The sequence below is a fragment of the Leucoraja erinacea genome, chromosome 3, assembly GCF_028641065.1.
Source record: "Leucoraja erinacea ecotype New England chromosome 3, Leri_hhj_1, whole genome shotgun sequence".
NCBI classification, from domain to species: domain Eukaryota; kingdom Metazoa; phylum Chordata; class Chondrichthyes; order Rajiformes; family Rajidae; genus Leucoraja; species Leucoraja erinaceus.
This window is the reverse complement of record NC_073379.1, coordinates 74652323-74669482: the sequence shown is the minus strand read 5'-3', so window position 1 is coordinate 74669482 and position 17160 is coordinate 74652323. Positions and strand designations below refer to the sequence as shown.

Genomic DNA, 17160 nt, shown 5'->3' with positions numbered 1-17160 from the left:
ATATTGAAGATTTCAATGTAAGGAAAGATTTAATGTAAAACTACAATGAGTTTAAATGATTAAAAAACAAACTAAAGCAGGCACTTAAGTTACAGACCGGAGATGGCTCGTTATTAAATCATAATTCCAATTCGATAACTTTGTCCTAATTGACAGTTATAAATTTACACTAAGACGTTGCGATGGATTTTAGTGGGCTGTCCTGAACAGATTCATGTCTCAGTATATTGAAAAGTTTAATTCTTTGCTGGAGAGAAAAAGATGGGTGAGAACTGAGAAAAAAGTTGGAAAGAAAGTGATTCACTGAGTAGAAAGGTCTATTTGGATTGATCCAGATGAAGTAGTGAAATAAAAGATATAAAAGATTTAAGTGAGATTAAGTGGAGTGAGACTACAAATTAAATATTTAAGTAATCATTAAATGTAATGTGATTATCTGAGCAAGATACAAACATGATTAAAAAAGTTAAAGTGAGAAAATTGATTTACAAAGACATCAAAATATTATTATTAGTATTATAAATTAATAGTCATTGGCATACTGGCATAAAAAAAAGATACATTTGAAAAATATTGTTCACAGACATCATGTTCTGAGCTGCTGAATTTTAAACTCAACACAACTAAATTAGAAATTAGTCCGAAGAAGGGTCTAGACCCGAAATGTCACCTGAAGCTTCTCTCCAGAGATGCTGCCTGTCCTGCTGAGTTACTCCAGCTTTTTGTGTCTATCCAGTTTAAACGAGCATCTGCAGTTCCTTCCGACACAACTAAATTATTTTTGTACAATTTTTCCAATACATTTTTAATTAGTAGCCATGACACGCAGTGGAGAATAGACTTTGAAAATATAATCTCCATTTACATTTCTTCGTCAATTAAATGGAAGAGTTGCTTAAATAACCATTGTTCCTGAGTCTTGACTGATGACATTTCCTATTTCATGGCAATGTGTTTAAATTTAAAAGGGGATTTATTAAAATTGTTATATTCTGATTTGAAATATGAGGAAGGAACTTTCCCTTTAAAACAGCTCATGAACTAGTAAATTTGCTGTGTTCTTAATTGCAGGATATTTTATAATTTGCTCAAGGCTGTTCAGAGATTGACTACTCTAATAGGTAATTTTATTAACAGTGTTCCAATCTATCCCTGCTGAAGGTATAATGAGCCGGGTGGATCATGGTGATGCTCAGCAACCTATCACATTAACATAAATAAAAGCAAATCATTAATCACACATGTACCTTAACTGAGTACCTGTGGAAGGAGAAACATTGTGTGTAGGAAGGTGCTACAGATACTGTTTTACACTGAAGATAGGTACAAAATGCTGGTGTAACTCCGGGGGTTCAAGCAGAATTTCTGGAGAAAAAGAATAGGTGACGTTTCGGGTCGAGACCCTTCTTCAGTCTGAAGAATGATCTTGATCCAAAAGATCATCTATTCCTTTTCTCCAGAGATACTGCCTGATCTGCTGAGTTACTCCAGCATTTTGTATCTATCTTCGAAGGAGATACACTACTCTCCTTATAGTGAGACCTTTTAACAAGCATTCAGATAGAAGAACCCAACCAGAGAAAGTGAGGAAACAAGAGAAATGTTTGTAAATGCTGCTTGGGGAAGTTAATTGAATCAACACAGCTGTGTGGAAGTAAAGTATCAGCTCACCTTTTTCAGGTGGAATGGGGGTGTGGAGAGCAGTGGATGGAGCGAATTAGAGAATTGTTACTCGGTTAGGTTTTGGGGAGAAGGGGATAGTCCAGTGAAGAATATAAGAGAACAGTGAAGGAGGGAGGAGAGATCACAACAACTAGAGGTTAACAAAAATAAGAATAAATCCTAAATTAAGTTAAATCTACTTCATATATATTGGCCCACAATTGCCACTGAGGAGGTCTTTGTCCGTGATCACTGCTGCCTCTCTGCCAGCATCAATCTCCTCAGTATATGCAGTTCTGATCTGATCATAATATGAGTATAATGTGGGAAAATATGAGGTCAGCCACTTGGAAGGAAGAATGTAAAAGTAACTTGCTTATATGAATGTCTTGCAACTACAAAATCCTGTACATAAAGGAACTTGGGTGCCTCAGTGCATCAAACACATAAAACTAGCATGCAAGCCCAGCATGTAATTACAAAGGCTAATGGAAAGCTGAGGTTTATGGCAGATGTATGGAGTGTTAATGTGGTGAAATTTTGATGCAGGTTTACAGTGTGGAATTCCGAGTACAGTTTGCTGGTAGAGCTGCTGCCTCACAATGCCAGAGATCTGGGTTCGATCCTGACTTTGGGTGCTATTTATGTGGAGTTTACTGTCCTCTCTGTGACCACGTGGGTTTCTTCTGGTTACTCCAATTTCCTCTGACATCCCAAAGAAATGCAGTTTTGTAGAGGAATTGGTTTCTGTAAAATTGCATGTGTTGTTTTGTGGTGAATAATAAAATGGGATAAGTGTGAGTGGGTGATTGTTGGTCAGTGTAAACTCGGTGGGCTGAAGGGGCCTCGCTGTCTCTCCAAAACTACATTTTGTTCTACAAAATTATGCTTGTCATGGAGGTGGTGCAGTGAAAGATCAGTCCTCAAGATGATGAGGCTGATGTATGAAGAAATGTTGAGCAGGTTGGGCAAACCTTGGAGATTAGAAGATATTTCTTCACAATTACTGATATAAATGGTGGCATTTCCTCATGGAACTGCTGGCTTGTTTGCAAAAAATCCTAACCAATAGAACTTCAAACAGTAACATGGACTGTTTTGGCTGGAAATAATTGTAATTTGTTGTTTCTTATAAATAATTCAAATGCTGCCAATATTTAAAGCAGCAGCATTGAGAAGTATTCATCATAGAATTATGAACTGGAATGTTTTTTTTATAGATTTTTATTAGTTCCCCAACAATATTTTAATTTTCATTGTGTGATTCTAATACAATTTTTTAAACTTGACATGACATCGTCTTGCACATTTTTAGCATTTCTCTAAATTGCTGCAATATTCTTTCTTGCTCTTGTTTCATAAGGTTGTGAAATCAACTGACTAATCCAAGAGTTCTTTGTTGTAACAGGTCAACAAGCACCAATAACATGTTTGTAGCCCAGGTTACCCCAGTTTAGTTAATTTGAAATGTGCAGTCATAGAGTGATACAGTGTGGAAACAGGCCCTTCAGCCCAACTTGCCCACACCGGTTAACAGTGTCCCAGCTACACTAGTCCAACTTACCTGCGCTTGGTCCATATCCCTCCAAACCTGACCTATCCATGTACCTGTCAAACTGTCTCTTAAACGATGGGATAGTCCCAGCCTCAACTACCTCTTCTGGCAGCTTGTTTCATACCCCCACCACCCTTTGTGTGAACCCCTTGGATTCCTATTAAATCTTTTTCCCTTCACCTTGCACCTTCCTCCTGTCCTCGATTTCCCTACTCTGTGCAAGAGACTGTGCATCTACCCGATCTATTCCTCCAATGATTTTGTACACCTATATAAGATCTTCCTCCTGCGCTCCATGAAATAGAGACCCAGCCTACTCGATCTCTCCCTATAGTTCACATCCTCTAGTCCTAGCACCATCCTCATGAATAATTTCTGAACCCTTTCAAGCTTGACAATCTTTCCTATAACGTGGTGCCCAGAACAGAACACAATATTCTAAATGTAGTCTCACCAATGTCTTATACAACTGCAACATGACCTCCCAACTTCTATATTCAATACTCTGACTGATGAAGGCCAAAATAACAAAAGCCTTTTTGACCACCTTATCTACCTGTGCATCAACTTTCAAGGAATCATGCACATGTACCCCTAGATCCCTCTGCTCTACAATACTACCCAGAGGCCTACCATTCACTGTGTAGGTCCTGCTCTTGTTCGACGTCCCAAAATGCAACACCTCACACTTCTCTGTATTAAATTCCATCATCCATTCCTCCGCCCACCGGCCAATCGATCCAGATCCTACTGCAATTTTTCACAATTACCTTCACAATCTGCAAAACCACTCACTTTTGTATAATCAGCAAACTTGCTAATCTTGCCCTGTATGTTCTCATCCAAATCATTGTTGTAGATAACAAACAGTAACGGGCCCAGCATCGAACCCTGAGGCACACCACTAGTCACAGGCCTCCAGTACGAGAAGCAACGTTCCACCATCACCCTCTACTTCCTTCCATGAAGCCAATTTGCTATCCATTGAGCTATCTCTCCTTGGATCCCATGCGATCTAACCTTCCAGTGCAGCCTACCATGTGGAGCCTTGTCGAATGCCTTACTGAAATCCATGTACACAACATCTACAGCTCTGCCCTCATCGACCTTTTTGGTCACGTCTTCAAAAAGATGAATCAAATTTGTGAGACACGACCTCCCACGTACAAAACCATGCTGACTATCCCTAATCCGACCTTGCCCATCCAAATACTTATATAACCTATCCCTCAGAATACTCTCTGGTAACTTTCCAAGTGCAGATGTTAAGCTCACCGGCCTATAGTTCCCAACATTTTCCCTGCAGCCCTTCTTGAAAAGAGGCACAATATTTGCCACCCTCCAGTCTTCTGGACCTCTCTTGTATTGAAGGATGACTCGTAAATTTCAATCAGGGCTTCCGCAATTTTCTCTCTAGTTTCCCGCAATGTCCTCGGATATATAGCTGATCAAGCCCGGGAGATTTGTCTACCATCATACACGACTGTACCTTAAGTACTTCTTCAACAGTAACACTGACTGCCCCAAGTTCCTCTGTCCTACTGTCTTTCTCCTCGGTAAATGCAAAGGAGAAATACTCATTTGGGACGTGGCCCATCTCCTGTGGCTCTCCACAGAGGTGACTGCTTTGTTTCCTGAGAGGTCTCACTCTCTCTCTAGTTACCCTTTTCCCCCTTATGTATTTATAAAAAATTTTGGGATTGTCCTTAATGCTACCCACCAGAGCTATCTCCTGGCCCCTTTCTGCCCTTCTGATTTCCTTTTTCAGTGTTATCGTTTGCTATTCATTTGCAAATTTGTAGGTCCTGTAGTTTCAGATGCGTAGAATAATTGAGAAATGTGTCAACAAAACATAACTCGGAGAATAATTTATGGAATACACCCCAAAAAAGTTCTTATTCTTAATAATAACAATCTTTCTTGGTGCAAATTATGCAGCTTAACTCAATTTTACTGAGTTTCAAAAAAAAATGATCTGCATGACAGTCAAATATACCAGATGACTGAAATGTGATTATTTTGAACAGTAATTTTCAAATAAAAGTGCACGTGAAAATCAAAGATATTATATTTTGACTGCTAATTGAAAACATGTTCTTGCAGGTAACGTGTTAGGAATATGATTGTTGTAACCTTTGCTGTATATTCTTCATCTTGCTAAGCAAATTAAATTACAAATTGATGGTCAGATTTGTGGAATACAGACATAAAGAAAATAGTTCAAAAAAACAAAGTAATATGTTGTAGCCATCTGACTTACTGTTACTGTTTACTGTTTAATCAATCTGTATTTCACCTAGTTATCTCCCTGAAGCAGCTTGTTCACTTGGGTTGAAGTCTCACTACTCAGCAACCACTACATTGATAATCTTCCTCTGTATCTGGATTAGGAATGCCTTGTATTTTTTTTCTTTTTCCTTCCCATTCTATTCTAGTGCTATCCTCATTAACCTTCCAATCTGAACTTTATGAACATCAACTCAATCCAAACACTTCCTCAGATATCATCGCCAGTGCCACAACCCAGTTGCCCTACAGAAGGAAATATGTCATTAATCTGGAAAGGGTGCAAAAAAGAATTTAGAAGGACGTTACCGGTTCTGGAGAGTTTGAGTTATAAGGAGAGGCTGGGTCTTTTTCCCCTGCAGCTTCAGACGCTGAGGGGGTATCTGAAATAGGTTTATACAGAGGTTCATGACCAACAATAGTCAAGTCAAAGTCAAAGTAACTTTATTGTCAATTCAATTATGCAACAGTAGTTACACATAGGATCGAAATTACGTTTCCCCATACTCCAAATGTGCAAGTAATATTAAAAACACAGACAGACAACATACCAATAAAAATAGACAATAGACGTACATTATTTAAAATATTAAAATATTCACAGTATGCCAAAATGTAGCAAAACCTTTGAGGTATTTTAAACAGGGTGCAACAATGAAAGGTGCAATATAGAAAAAGTGCAAATTCCTTACTGGAGACATTGAGCCAAAGTTATTTTCACAGTTTGTTGTCTTTGTTTGGGTACTGTTCATGGAATTTACTGAGTGTTGAGTAGTCTGATGGCCTGAGAGAAAAAGCTGTTTTTGAATCTGGTGGTTTTGCTCCGCATGCTGCGGTAGCGCTTACCGGAAGGTAGGAGGGTGAACAGTTTGTGTGCTGGGTGAGTGGTGTCTTTGATAATATTGCTTGCTCTCTTGCGACAGCGAGAAGGGTATAGGTCCTGGATTGCTGGTTGGGGTGATCTGGTGATCTTCTCAGCTGTCCTCACCACTCTCTGTAGGGCCTTCTGGTCAGCAGCAGAGCAACTGCCATACCAGACTGAGAGACTGCTGGTAAGAATGCTCTCAATGGCACCCCTGTAAAAGGTCGTGAGGGCAGAGGGGGGGAGGTCAGCTCTCCTCATCCGTCGAAGGAAGTGGAGGCGTTGCTGTGCCTTCTTAACTAGGGAGATGGTGTTGGTGGACCATGTCTGATCATCTGTGATGTGCACTCCCAGGAACTTGGTGCTTTTCACAGACTCCACTGCACTGCCATTGATGGTAAGTGGGGTGTGTGTTGTCTGTTTCTTCCTGAAGTCCACAGTTATTTCTTTTGTTTTGTTGACATTGAGTTGAAGGTTGTTGATATCACACCAGTTGATAAGTTGTTGAACCTCCTCTCTGTAGGCTGAATCGTCATCGTGGCTGATGAGGCCCACCACTGTAGTGTCATCTGCGAAACTTGATGATGTGGTTCGAATTGTGCTTGGCACTACAGTCATGAGTCATCAGCGTGAACAACAGAGGGCTCAGCACAATAGCTTCAGATACCTCAATCCCTCCAGTTTCCATTGTGGCCTATCTCCTTTTGACCTTGGTGCATTTCGTCAAACCTGTAATCTCTGTGTTTCTCTAATTTTGGTATATTTCCCTCGCATACCACCACCCTCTCTCCTCCACCTCATCCATATCATCTCCAGCACTTGTTCCACCTTTAGCAATGTTAAGATGCCTCTGTTCCACACTCTGGGATTTTCTGCCTGAATATTTCATTCCCTCTGATTGGCATTACTTTTAAGGTTTTCTTTAAACCCCAAATCTCATCTTGATTTTGTTCAACCCTCCTTTTTTGTTCATCCAATCATCAATAATGATTTTTAGCTTTACCTCCATGGATGCTTTTCTACATGAAATGTAGCTTACTGCAAGTTGTAATTGGTAGACCATTGAACTATCCAGTTGCCACTGAACTACCAAAGGAAACGTTTCTATTTTGGGGATGATTGTAATTATAGATGAAGAATCATCCAGTTGAATTATCACCTGCAGGTTCAGAGATAGTGAGACCGGTTATGCAGACAGTGAATTAAACTGAAGGCCGTATAACATAATTGTATAAGACGTTCATAAGGATATGCTTGGCGGTCACAGTGGCACAGCGGTAGAGTTGCTGCCTTACAGCGAATGCAGCGCTGGAGACCCGGGTTCGATCCTGACTACGGGTGCTGATTTTACGGAGTTTGTGCGTTCTCCCCGTGATCTGCATGGGTTTTCTCCGAGATCTTCGGTTTCCTTCCCCACTCCAAAGACACACAGGTTTGTAGGTTAATTGGTAAATGTAAAAATTGTCACTATTGGGTGTAGGATAGTGTTAATGTGCAAGGATCGTTGGTCGGCACAGACCCGGTGGGCCGAAGGGCCTGTTTCCGCGCTGTATCTCTAAACTAAACTAAATTAAATACTGTGTGCTGTACTGCTTACCCTACAGTAGGAAGGATGTCATTGAACTGGTAAGGGTGGGAAAAAGATTTACACTCACCAGACCTGGTTATATCCTTGTGAGTTGTTAGCAAAGGCCGATAGTCTGGGTATTATTCCCTGGCGCAATAGATGCATAGGGGTAACCTTACAGAGGTTTATAAAATGACCAGGGATATGGATGAGGTAAACGCACACATTCTTTTGCCCAGGATACAGGATGCTTAAATTGAAGGGTTCAGGGCTGCCAACATTGGGTAAGTGTTGATAGTGAGAAATTGTGAGGGAGAGCGACCAAGCCCAAGGAAGCGTAGCGACCGAGGGGGGGAGGGTGTGGGAGGTTTTGAATTTTTCACCTTGAAATTGTGTAATCTGGTGCATACTGTACATTTAACTTACACTTGAATGCAACATTTATGCTTTAAATTCAATTAGGTATGAATAAGGTTAGGCTAAATTACATTCTTAATTACATTCCACAGTAGAGCCAGGCTCTGCTCAACAGGTGCAGCACATTAATGACCTTAGTATATTCATATCTGGAAATCAGATTATTATTCATGCTGTTATGCATATATGTATAGCAAAAAAACCCCATAGAAACAAGGCAAGAGGAATCAGACTTCCATCACTGTTCTGCACAAATAAATGAATCAACCTTACATCAAAATATTCAACCGTACATGGTTCAATTAAATTATGATATATATGTAAAACATATATATATATCAACACAGGCCCTTTGGCCCACCAAATCCACACCAACCAGCAATCTACCATGCACCAGTTCTATCCTGCATGCCAGGGACTTTTTACAGAAGCCAATTAACCTACAAACCTGCACTTGTTTTGGATGTGGGAGAAACTGGAATATCTGGAGAACCCATGTGGTCATAGGGAGAATGTACAAATTCTGCACAGACGGCATCCGTAGTCAGGAACAAATCTGGGTCCGTGGTGCTGTAAGGCAGCAACTGTACTGCTGCACCACCGTGCCACCCCATTAAATTATTTTTTCTGTAATATATTTATTATGGTGTCACGTCAATAAAGATGAACACATGATTCTGATTTCTGCCCTTCGTTGGATAACACACATCTCCAATCATTGTGTTTTGCATCTATAGGTTGGTTTTCAACCTCTTCAGTCTGAAGCTCTCGACCCGAAACATCACCCATTCTTTCTCTCCAGAGATGCTGCCTGTCCCGCTGAGTTATTCCTGCTTTTTGTGTCTATCTTCAGTTAAAACCAGCACCTGCAGTTCCTTTTTTGTTAAGCGAAATGAGTCCTATTCTCATAATATTATTCACCTCAACTAATTATTTTCTTCATCTTCATTGCTGCAGAGAATACAATCCTATTTATCAAATATTTCGTCAAAGTGAAAAAAAAAATTCAACCCTGTCAAGATTTTCAAAAATTACCCCTAGATCCTCTCCAGAACAATTGCACCCTTTCTACAATGTGTCATAGTCTTACAGCTTTGTCATTATATTGTCATTAACCATAATGTGTTTAAATTAACTATGCCCGTTAAGGTTCGATATTTCATGCAATTTTCATGCATTTTTTTCACAATTATTGAGAGAATTGAGATTCTTCATCTCATTGGAAAAATAGCAAAATAAAATTAATTTAGAAATCTCCAAAATATAACCACCCTTAAGTTATATGGCCAATAATAATGAATGCTTGGCATATTCACCCAATAGTTCAACTTATTCTAAATAAGTTAGCACCTTCATTGAAAACAGATAGTTTTAAATGCTTGCATTAAACTTTCTGTGTAAAGACCCTTTAGTGCCCTGGTACACTGTGAACATCTCATGCTTTCTAATTCAATTTATTGTCCCTGATATTTATCCAACTTGATTCTTTGCCCATCCATTCAATTTGGTCAAATGCCTCGGAATTCTGGCATTCTACCTTTCCTGTCACATGATCTATAAATCCAACCATACGTAAATATACTTAGTAAGCAATATTACAAGATGTAACTTTACCCATATTATTTCATCTTGAACAACTTCTGAATAAAATACAGACAGCACATGTGTCACATTTACCTACTGTGTCTGTGAAGGTTCCAAGTTCCCAGAAATGTCATCAGAGCTTCTTGACTTTACGCAGAATTTTTGCCCATTTACCACCAGTTGTCCATTGACTGATCATGAGAACTCTGTTGAAAATTTCTGACGTGGTTATTTAGTCTGAAAGTACTAATTTAACGTGAGTCTTCCAAAAGTGAGGATTATCCCAGAGAGATTTTGTTCATCGGTCTGGAATAGCCAAAGATGGAATAGTAGTTTTCTTCCCTCCCATCGCCAGCAATCCCCACTTTCAGAAACCAAAAATGTTCTATGACAGGTGATCAATTCAGCGCTTGACTATTAAAAAAGAAAAAGATCAGAGACAGTGACAGGTTAAAAAAAATTACCATGCTTCAACTTTTTGTTTGCATTTTGTTCAATTAAGACTTGTTTCCTTACAATTAATGGAAGTTCAAAAGCTTGATTTTTTTTAGTAATGATTGAAACATTCTCAACATTCATTATCATAATAACTTGCAAATCTGATAGCGGTAAAATAAACCACTTGTTGGAAATCAGCAATTGACCCTGTAAAGGAAGACTGCAATCCACTGCTCATTTAGGTGTTCAGTAAAGGAGTGGAACTTTAGTATTATTGCCTAATACTTAAGATGCCTGATTTGAGGAGATATCCTATAATATGTGTATTCCCTTTTGATTTCAATGGAATAGAACAGCTGTGAGAGATAAAATAAATCATTTAAAATATAAAATGATTATTAGATGAGATATCATAAATTAAAAATACTCTTTTAAACCCTGCTAACTTTCACATAACATTTGCATTGTCTTATAAATTAGCATTTTAAAGATTTTTGGAGGTGTTTTAGACTTCATATCATTTGCATGTTTTTTTTTCTCCAAATTTTTGAATGATTTTCAATAACTCAAAAAGATTCAGCAGATTTGACAATTCCAGCTAGGTTTAAGGGTGATCTCTTCATTACCAGCAAATGCATTTCCTTGTTTTGGATATTGCTAGTTTTGGAAGACCGATTTACTGCCCTTTGTACACTTTTGGGGTTTGGGATGAGAACATATCCAGAATTATCCTGAATATCTTGCTGAGAAGATCGCTAAAAATAGGGGGGTGTTTTGTACAGAAGTTGATGGATTGACCATAATATTCATGTCAATGTTTGGACCTCCATACTAACATGAAATACCTAGACATCCAATAACAAAATTGCATGTTACATGAGTGAAGCATTTTGAGAAAACTACTTCTCAAGTCTTCCCTTGTGGCTTCCTCAAATGAACCTGAGGCTTATTTTTAAAAAGAGTTCCGTGTGTGTTTTATTTAATCATTCAAACACCTGCCATATTAAACAAAAACTAAAGATAATTTTGCATGGCAATTACATAAAAGATTTCAGATCCCTGCTTTGGAATTGGGGCATTGTATTATAAATGGCATTTTTTTTCCAAAATGTAATGAATTTAAGATGCCAACATCACTTTCCTGCGATTTAATATTCCTCATACTTTTATTAATTGATCTAAGTACTTGATACATAAGCCCACAATTCCAATTGTAAAACAGCAAAGATGTCCATGTTTATTCAAGTTACTCTGTAAAGTGTACCGTAATATCAACATCAACACATGCAAAATTAGAAGAACAAATTCAGAACTTGCAGTCAAAGATACCCTTCCCCTCCACAGGGTGCCCTGTTGAATGTTTATCTGGGGTATCAATACAAATTTAGTGAATTAACAAGAAATTTAACATTTCTCCAGCATAATACCTTTTGTTGATCAATCTGTCTGGCTTAACACTGACTTGTTAAGTGACGCATCGTGCACGACAATTAATTATTAAATTATCCATAGGTGTTTAATTTTGTTTGTTTCTGAAATGTTACTTTCTATCGCAATCTCTCACGCATGTCTCATTCACAAGCTTTAATGTTTCGTCTGCTGTCAGTAATATGCTGAGAAAGCTGGTATCCTGGTTTGATAATTTTACAATCTGCTTGTAAAAATGCGAGATATTACAAAGTTCCAGTGTCTGGAACCCTATTGGAAAAGGGTAATTTGGCAGCATATATATGTGTGCAGCTTTTTGACTGTCAGTGGGCAATGCCATGTGGTGACTTAAAATCCAGACCTACATTTCACATTGGTGAATTGCCATCACATTAATTCCTACTTATTTTAATTGAATTCAGCTGTAAACTCCTTTTAATTTGCTGGTCATTTTGGAATATATTTGTTAAAATTGGATGCCATGTTGCAGAGATTTTAAAAGAGGACATTGATACAGGGCCAATATTTAAAACCTTCCCATCTAAACATGAGCAGAGACATGGCCAACAGCATGACAAGACTTTTCTTTGGTTGCTATTTTAATAGATGCAATAACCTGTTCCACTTTGGTTTTATGGAGGGAAAGGAGATGAGAGAAAAAAAAATAGGTGAATGCAAATTCAACTTAGGACCAAACTTTCTCCGTTAAATGTAGTGCTGGCTACTGATGGGTACTCATTAATGTTTCATAAGGAGCATTCAGGTGGCCATCAGCTTTATAACATTCAGTCGGATCTGAGCCATGCAGGTGGTTTCACTGTTGTGTGATTTTTGTTTTCTCTTAAGGAAAATTGAACAGCAAAATCATTACTGATTTTTGTCCTGATATGTCACATATGCAAAACCTTTCTATTTTTTTTTCACTCCATTGGTAGTAAGAGACAGCTTGCACTGAATAAAATTAGTGATAATGAATGGAAATGTTGGCATTTAATTGTCTCAATAACAGCAAGCCCAGGAATTCTGTCACATGCTGATAGACAAGATGACCCCAGATTTCCTGACAGATATGGAGCGCTGCATCTGTCACTTTGCTCTGTAACATAACTCAGCTTGTCAAGAATCACCAGTATTTCTTACATCTGATGGCAGGAACCTAAACCTCATTAATCTTAATACGGATGATATGATTGTGGTTTAGAAGGGGAAAAAGGAAGGCATTAGATTTGTTTAATGATTTTGTTGTTAATTCATGTTTTTAAGCAACATTTAGAAACTAATTTTATTTATTTATTTATTTATTCCGAACAAGTAAAGACATAAATAGGAATAAATAACAACAACAAAATCGAAGTAGTCAAACAATTGGACATTTCAGGCAATATTTGCAAAGCAATGAAAAGCATAAAGCAAAATTTAAATGTGCAACACTTTTCCTTTACAAGCTCGAAAAGGAGTGAGAAGAAGAATAACTTATTTAATCTCACCCCTTCTCCATAAACCCTTCTTCCATATTTAATAATTAATTAATTAATTAATAATAATACCCTAAACAGTTTTTAGAGATGCATACAGACATATATATACATACAACTGATATACACATACACGTAATATGTATGAAGTAACCAAAAAACATAAATAAATAATAAATAAAATAATAAATAAACATTAACCCCTGTTTGTCAACCATCCCCTTCATCCCTGTACCTTGTGAAAAAAAGTTTTTTGTATGTCATTTTGAACTGTTTCATATTTGGACATTGCTTTAACTCCACATTCAAACTGTTCCACAATCCTACTCCACAGACCGAAATACAAAAAGTTTTTCTGGTCGTGTGGAGTTTTTGTACCTTAAAATTAAATATTCTTCTTAAATTATAACCCCCCCCACTCGCTCATTGAATAATTTTTGTATATTTCCAGATAAGTTTTTATTTTTGGCCCTAAACATTATCTGTGCCGTTTTAAATGCAACCAAATCTTCTAATTTTAATAATTTTGACTGTAAGAATAATGGATTAGTGTGACCCAGATACCTGACATTGTGAATAATACGTATTGCTCTTTTTTGCAGAATAGTTAATGAATGTAGCAAACTTTTATAGTTATTGCCCCAGACTTCTGCACAGTAATTTAAATAGGGTAAGATTAGTGAACAGTAGAGAATGCGGAGTGATTTGTGATCCAGAATCTGCTTAACTTTGTGTAATACAGAAAAGCTTTTTGACAGTTTGGATTGTACATGTTTAATGTGTGATTTCCAGCTGATTCTATCATCCATTATAACCCCAAGAAATTTATTTTCATGAACTCGTTCAATTTCAACCCCATTTATCTTTATATTTGCTTGTGTAATTGACCTGCAATTACCAAATAACATTTTAAAGATTATTTATTTATACTTTGAATTTTAAGTACTTTCAAATGTCAGAAACATTTATAAACAAAATCAGTTTTTGCAAAGTAAAGACCCACCTCCAGTTTGAGATGTTGTCATGGGGCTTTCTGAGTCATCTATGCTATTTGACTGGAGCCTCAGTCATTGTCTCGAGCGCAATCTTGGACAGAGAAAGTGCCCCCAAATACTGTACATCCAAAGCATGTCATTACAAGCATGTGGGGCCCTTGGATGGCATTTGCAATTGTGGGGATTTGGTCAGCAAAAGCTAGTCGAATATCGCACATTTTTCCCACATGCCTGGTCTTAGCAAGGTATGGACCATTGTTGGGAGTCAAGGGGGTGTGTGGAGGAGGTTAGGCATCAGCAATCTGAAGGAGGGTCCCAACCTAAGACTATCCATGTTCTTCAGAGATGTTGCCTGAACCACTGAGTTGTTCCAGCACTTTGTGTCTTTTTCTAATAGAAAGTCCATATTTGTGTCAACACTACATCACTACCCTGCAGGCCACTGATCTATTCTACCTTTGACCACGCTCCCTTGATCTAAAACGAGGCACCTTCTGTTGCTTTTTGCAAGATGCTATCCCCTACTCTCAGTTGCTCCCTTTCCACTGCATCTGCTTCAAAATGAGGCCTTCATTTCTAGAACAACCGGGAAATCCACTTTGTTTGGTAAACATGGTGTCCTCTCTGCTGTCAAGATGGATCCCTCACTCGTGTCTGTTCATGAGACCAAGCATTGATTCAACGATTGCTTCGCCAAGCACTTGTGTTCGGTCCACCTAGGCCTGCTGGATCTCTCGATAGCTAACCATTTATATTCCCCTTGCCATTCCCATACTGACCTTTCTGTCATGGGCCTCTTTCATTGCCAAAATGAGGCCATATGCAAACTGGAGGAACTGCATCTCATCTTCCACTTGGGTAGCTTACAACCTAATGGTATGAGCAATGAATTTTCCAATTTTTTCTCTCCCCCACTCGGTCTGAAGAAGAGTCCTGGTGGAAACGTAACCTTTCCATGCTTTCCAGAGATGCTGCCCGACCCTTTGTGTTACTCCAACACTTTGTGTGCGTTTTTATTGTAAACTAGCGTCTGCAGTTCCTTGCGTCTCTTTCTTATCCTGATGCTCTGTATGGCCGTGCTGGGAATCTGGGTGCTGGGAACTTGGAGCAGATCCACCCGTGGCTGCATGTGAGGGCTGGTGTGGGGTGAGGCAGCATGAGTATAGAAGCTGGGATGTAATGTTAAAATTGTAAAAGGCATTGGTGAGACCAAATCTGGAGTATGGTGTACAATTTTGGTCGCCCCATTATAGGAAGGATGTCAACAAAATAGAGAGAGTACAGAGGAGATTTACTAGAATGTTGCCTGGGTTTCAACAACTAAGTTACAGAGATAGGTTGAATAAGTTAGGTCTTTATTCTCTGGAGCGCAGAAGGTTAAGGGGGGACCTGATAGAGGTCTTTAAAATGATGAGAGGGATAGACCGAGTTGATGTGGACAAGCTTTTCCTTTTGAGAATAGGGAAGATTCAAACAAGAGGACATGACTTCAGAATTAAGGGACAGAAGTTTAGGGGTAATATGAGGGGGAACTTCTTTACGCAGAGAGTGGTGGCGGTGTGGAATGAGCTCCCAGTGGAAGTGGTGGAGGCAGGTTCATTGGTATCATTTAAAAATAAATTGGATAGGCATATGGATGAGAAGGGAATGGAGGGTTATGGTACGAGTGCAGGCAGGTGGGACTAAGGGGAAAAAAATTTGTTCGGCATGGACTTGTAGGGCCGAGATGGCCTGTTTCCGTGCTGTAATTGTTATATGGTTATATGAATGATGCGGCTGGTCACAGTAAGACAAGGGGGATGAGGCTTACCGGCACAGTGAATGGTAGTGACTGGCACAACCTGCTCCTGGCTATGATAAACAACCCGGATCCCACAGTCTCTCTCACTGCCTCCTGTTGGAGGTGATGGAAGCTGATCTCTCCCCTTCTCTTTGGCTGCTCTGCCCTCCCAGTGATCACCATTGAGTTTATTACTGTGGAGAAATCCTCAGGCAAGGGTGCGCCATGCAGACAAACACGAGAGAGGAAGAGGAGGTGCACTTCTGCGTCTCCAAATGTATAAAGCCATAATGACTCCACCAGGGTGGCATAATGGTAGAGTTACTGCCTTACACTGCCAGAGACTCTGGTTTGATCCCGACTACGGGTGCTTGTCTGTACGGAGTTTGTATGTTCGCCCCGTGACCTGCGTGAGTTTTCTCTTCAGTTCCCTCCCACACTCTAAAGACGTACAGTTTTGCAGGTTAATTGGCTTAGTGTAAATATAAAATTGTCCCTAGTGTGTGTAGGATGGTGTTAATGTGCGGGGATCGCTGACCGGTGCGGACTTGGTGGGCCGCAGGGCCTATTTCTGTGCCGTATCTCTAAACTAAACTAAACTAGTGCTGATTCCATTCATGCTCTACTTCCTGCAAAACATCCTGTGAGCTAACCAGGTGACCAGTCTATATTTGGCACCAGGACCAGCCAAGCCACGCACCTGGTTCCCAGCTGGAAATGTTAAATTAGTCTCTGCATTAAAATAACTTTACATTGTATATTTTGGTTAGTGCTAGGAATTTTTTTTTAAAGATAGTATTCCTGTTAAAATATCACCATGTTTCATATTAGTATGATCTGTTTTTAACTTTAAACTATTTTGTCCCATACTGCTTAAAGAAAATCAGTGATTAAATTAAGAAAAAGCAAGTTCCAATCCATCTGATAAAACATTCTGATCCAGTATTTGGGGCAATTAATAATCCCAGGTTATTTCTTGTTTAACAGTTACATTGCAAACCAACCAAATCCGCTGAATATCAATGATCATGACATGGACTCGTACACTGGCCTGAGAAATCTGTGAGTATTTCAACTGTATTCGATTTTTGCATTAGCCAGTTATTTGAAT

General features: G+C 38.9%; 1 protein-coding gene across 1 annotated transcript in view; it reads left to right on the top strand.

The window, feature by feature from the left end:
• The window catches only part of ntrk2a (neurotrophic tyrosine kinase, receptor, type 2a), a 223625-nt gene that overhangs the window by 6543 nt on the left and 199922 nt on the right, over positions 1 to 17160 (top strand). The window contains exon 2 of the mRNA XM_055632947.1: positions 17037 to 17111. Coding sequence (XP_055488922.1) covers positions 17037 to 17111 — 75 coding nt within the window. The remainder of the gene's footprint in view (positions 1 to 17036; positions 17112 to 17160) is intronic.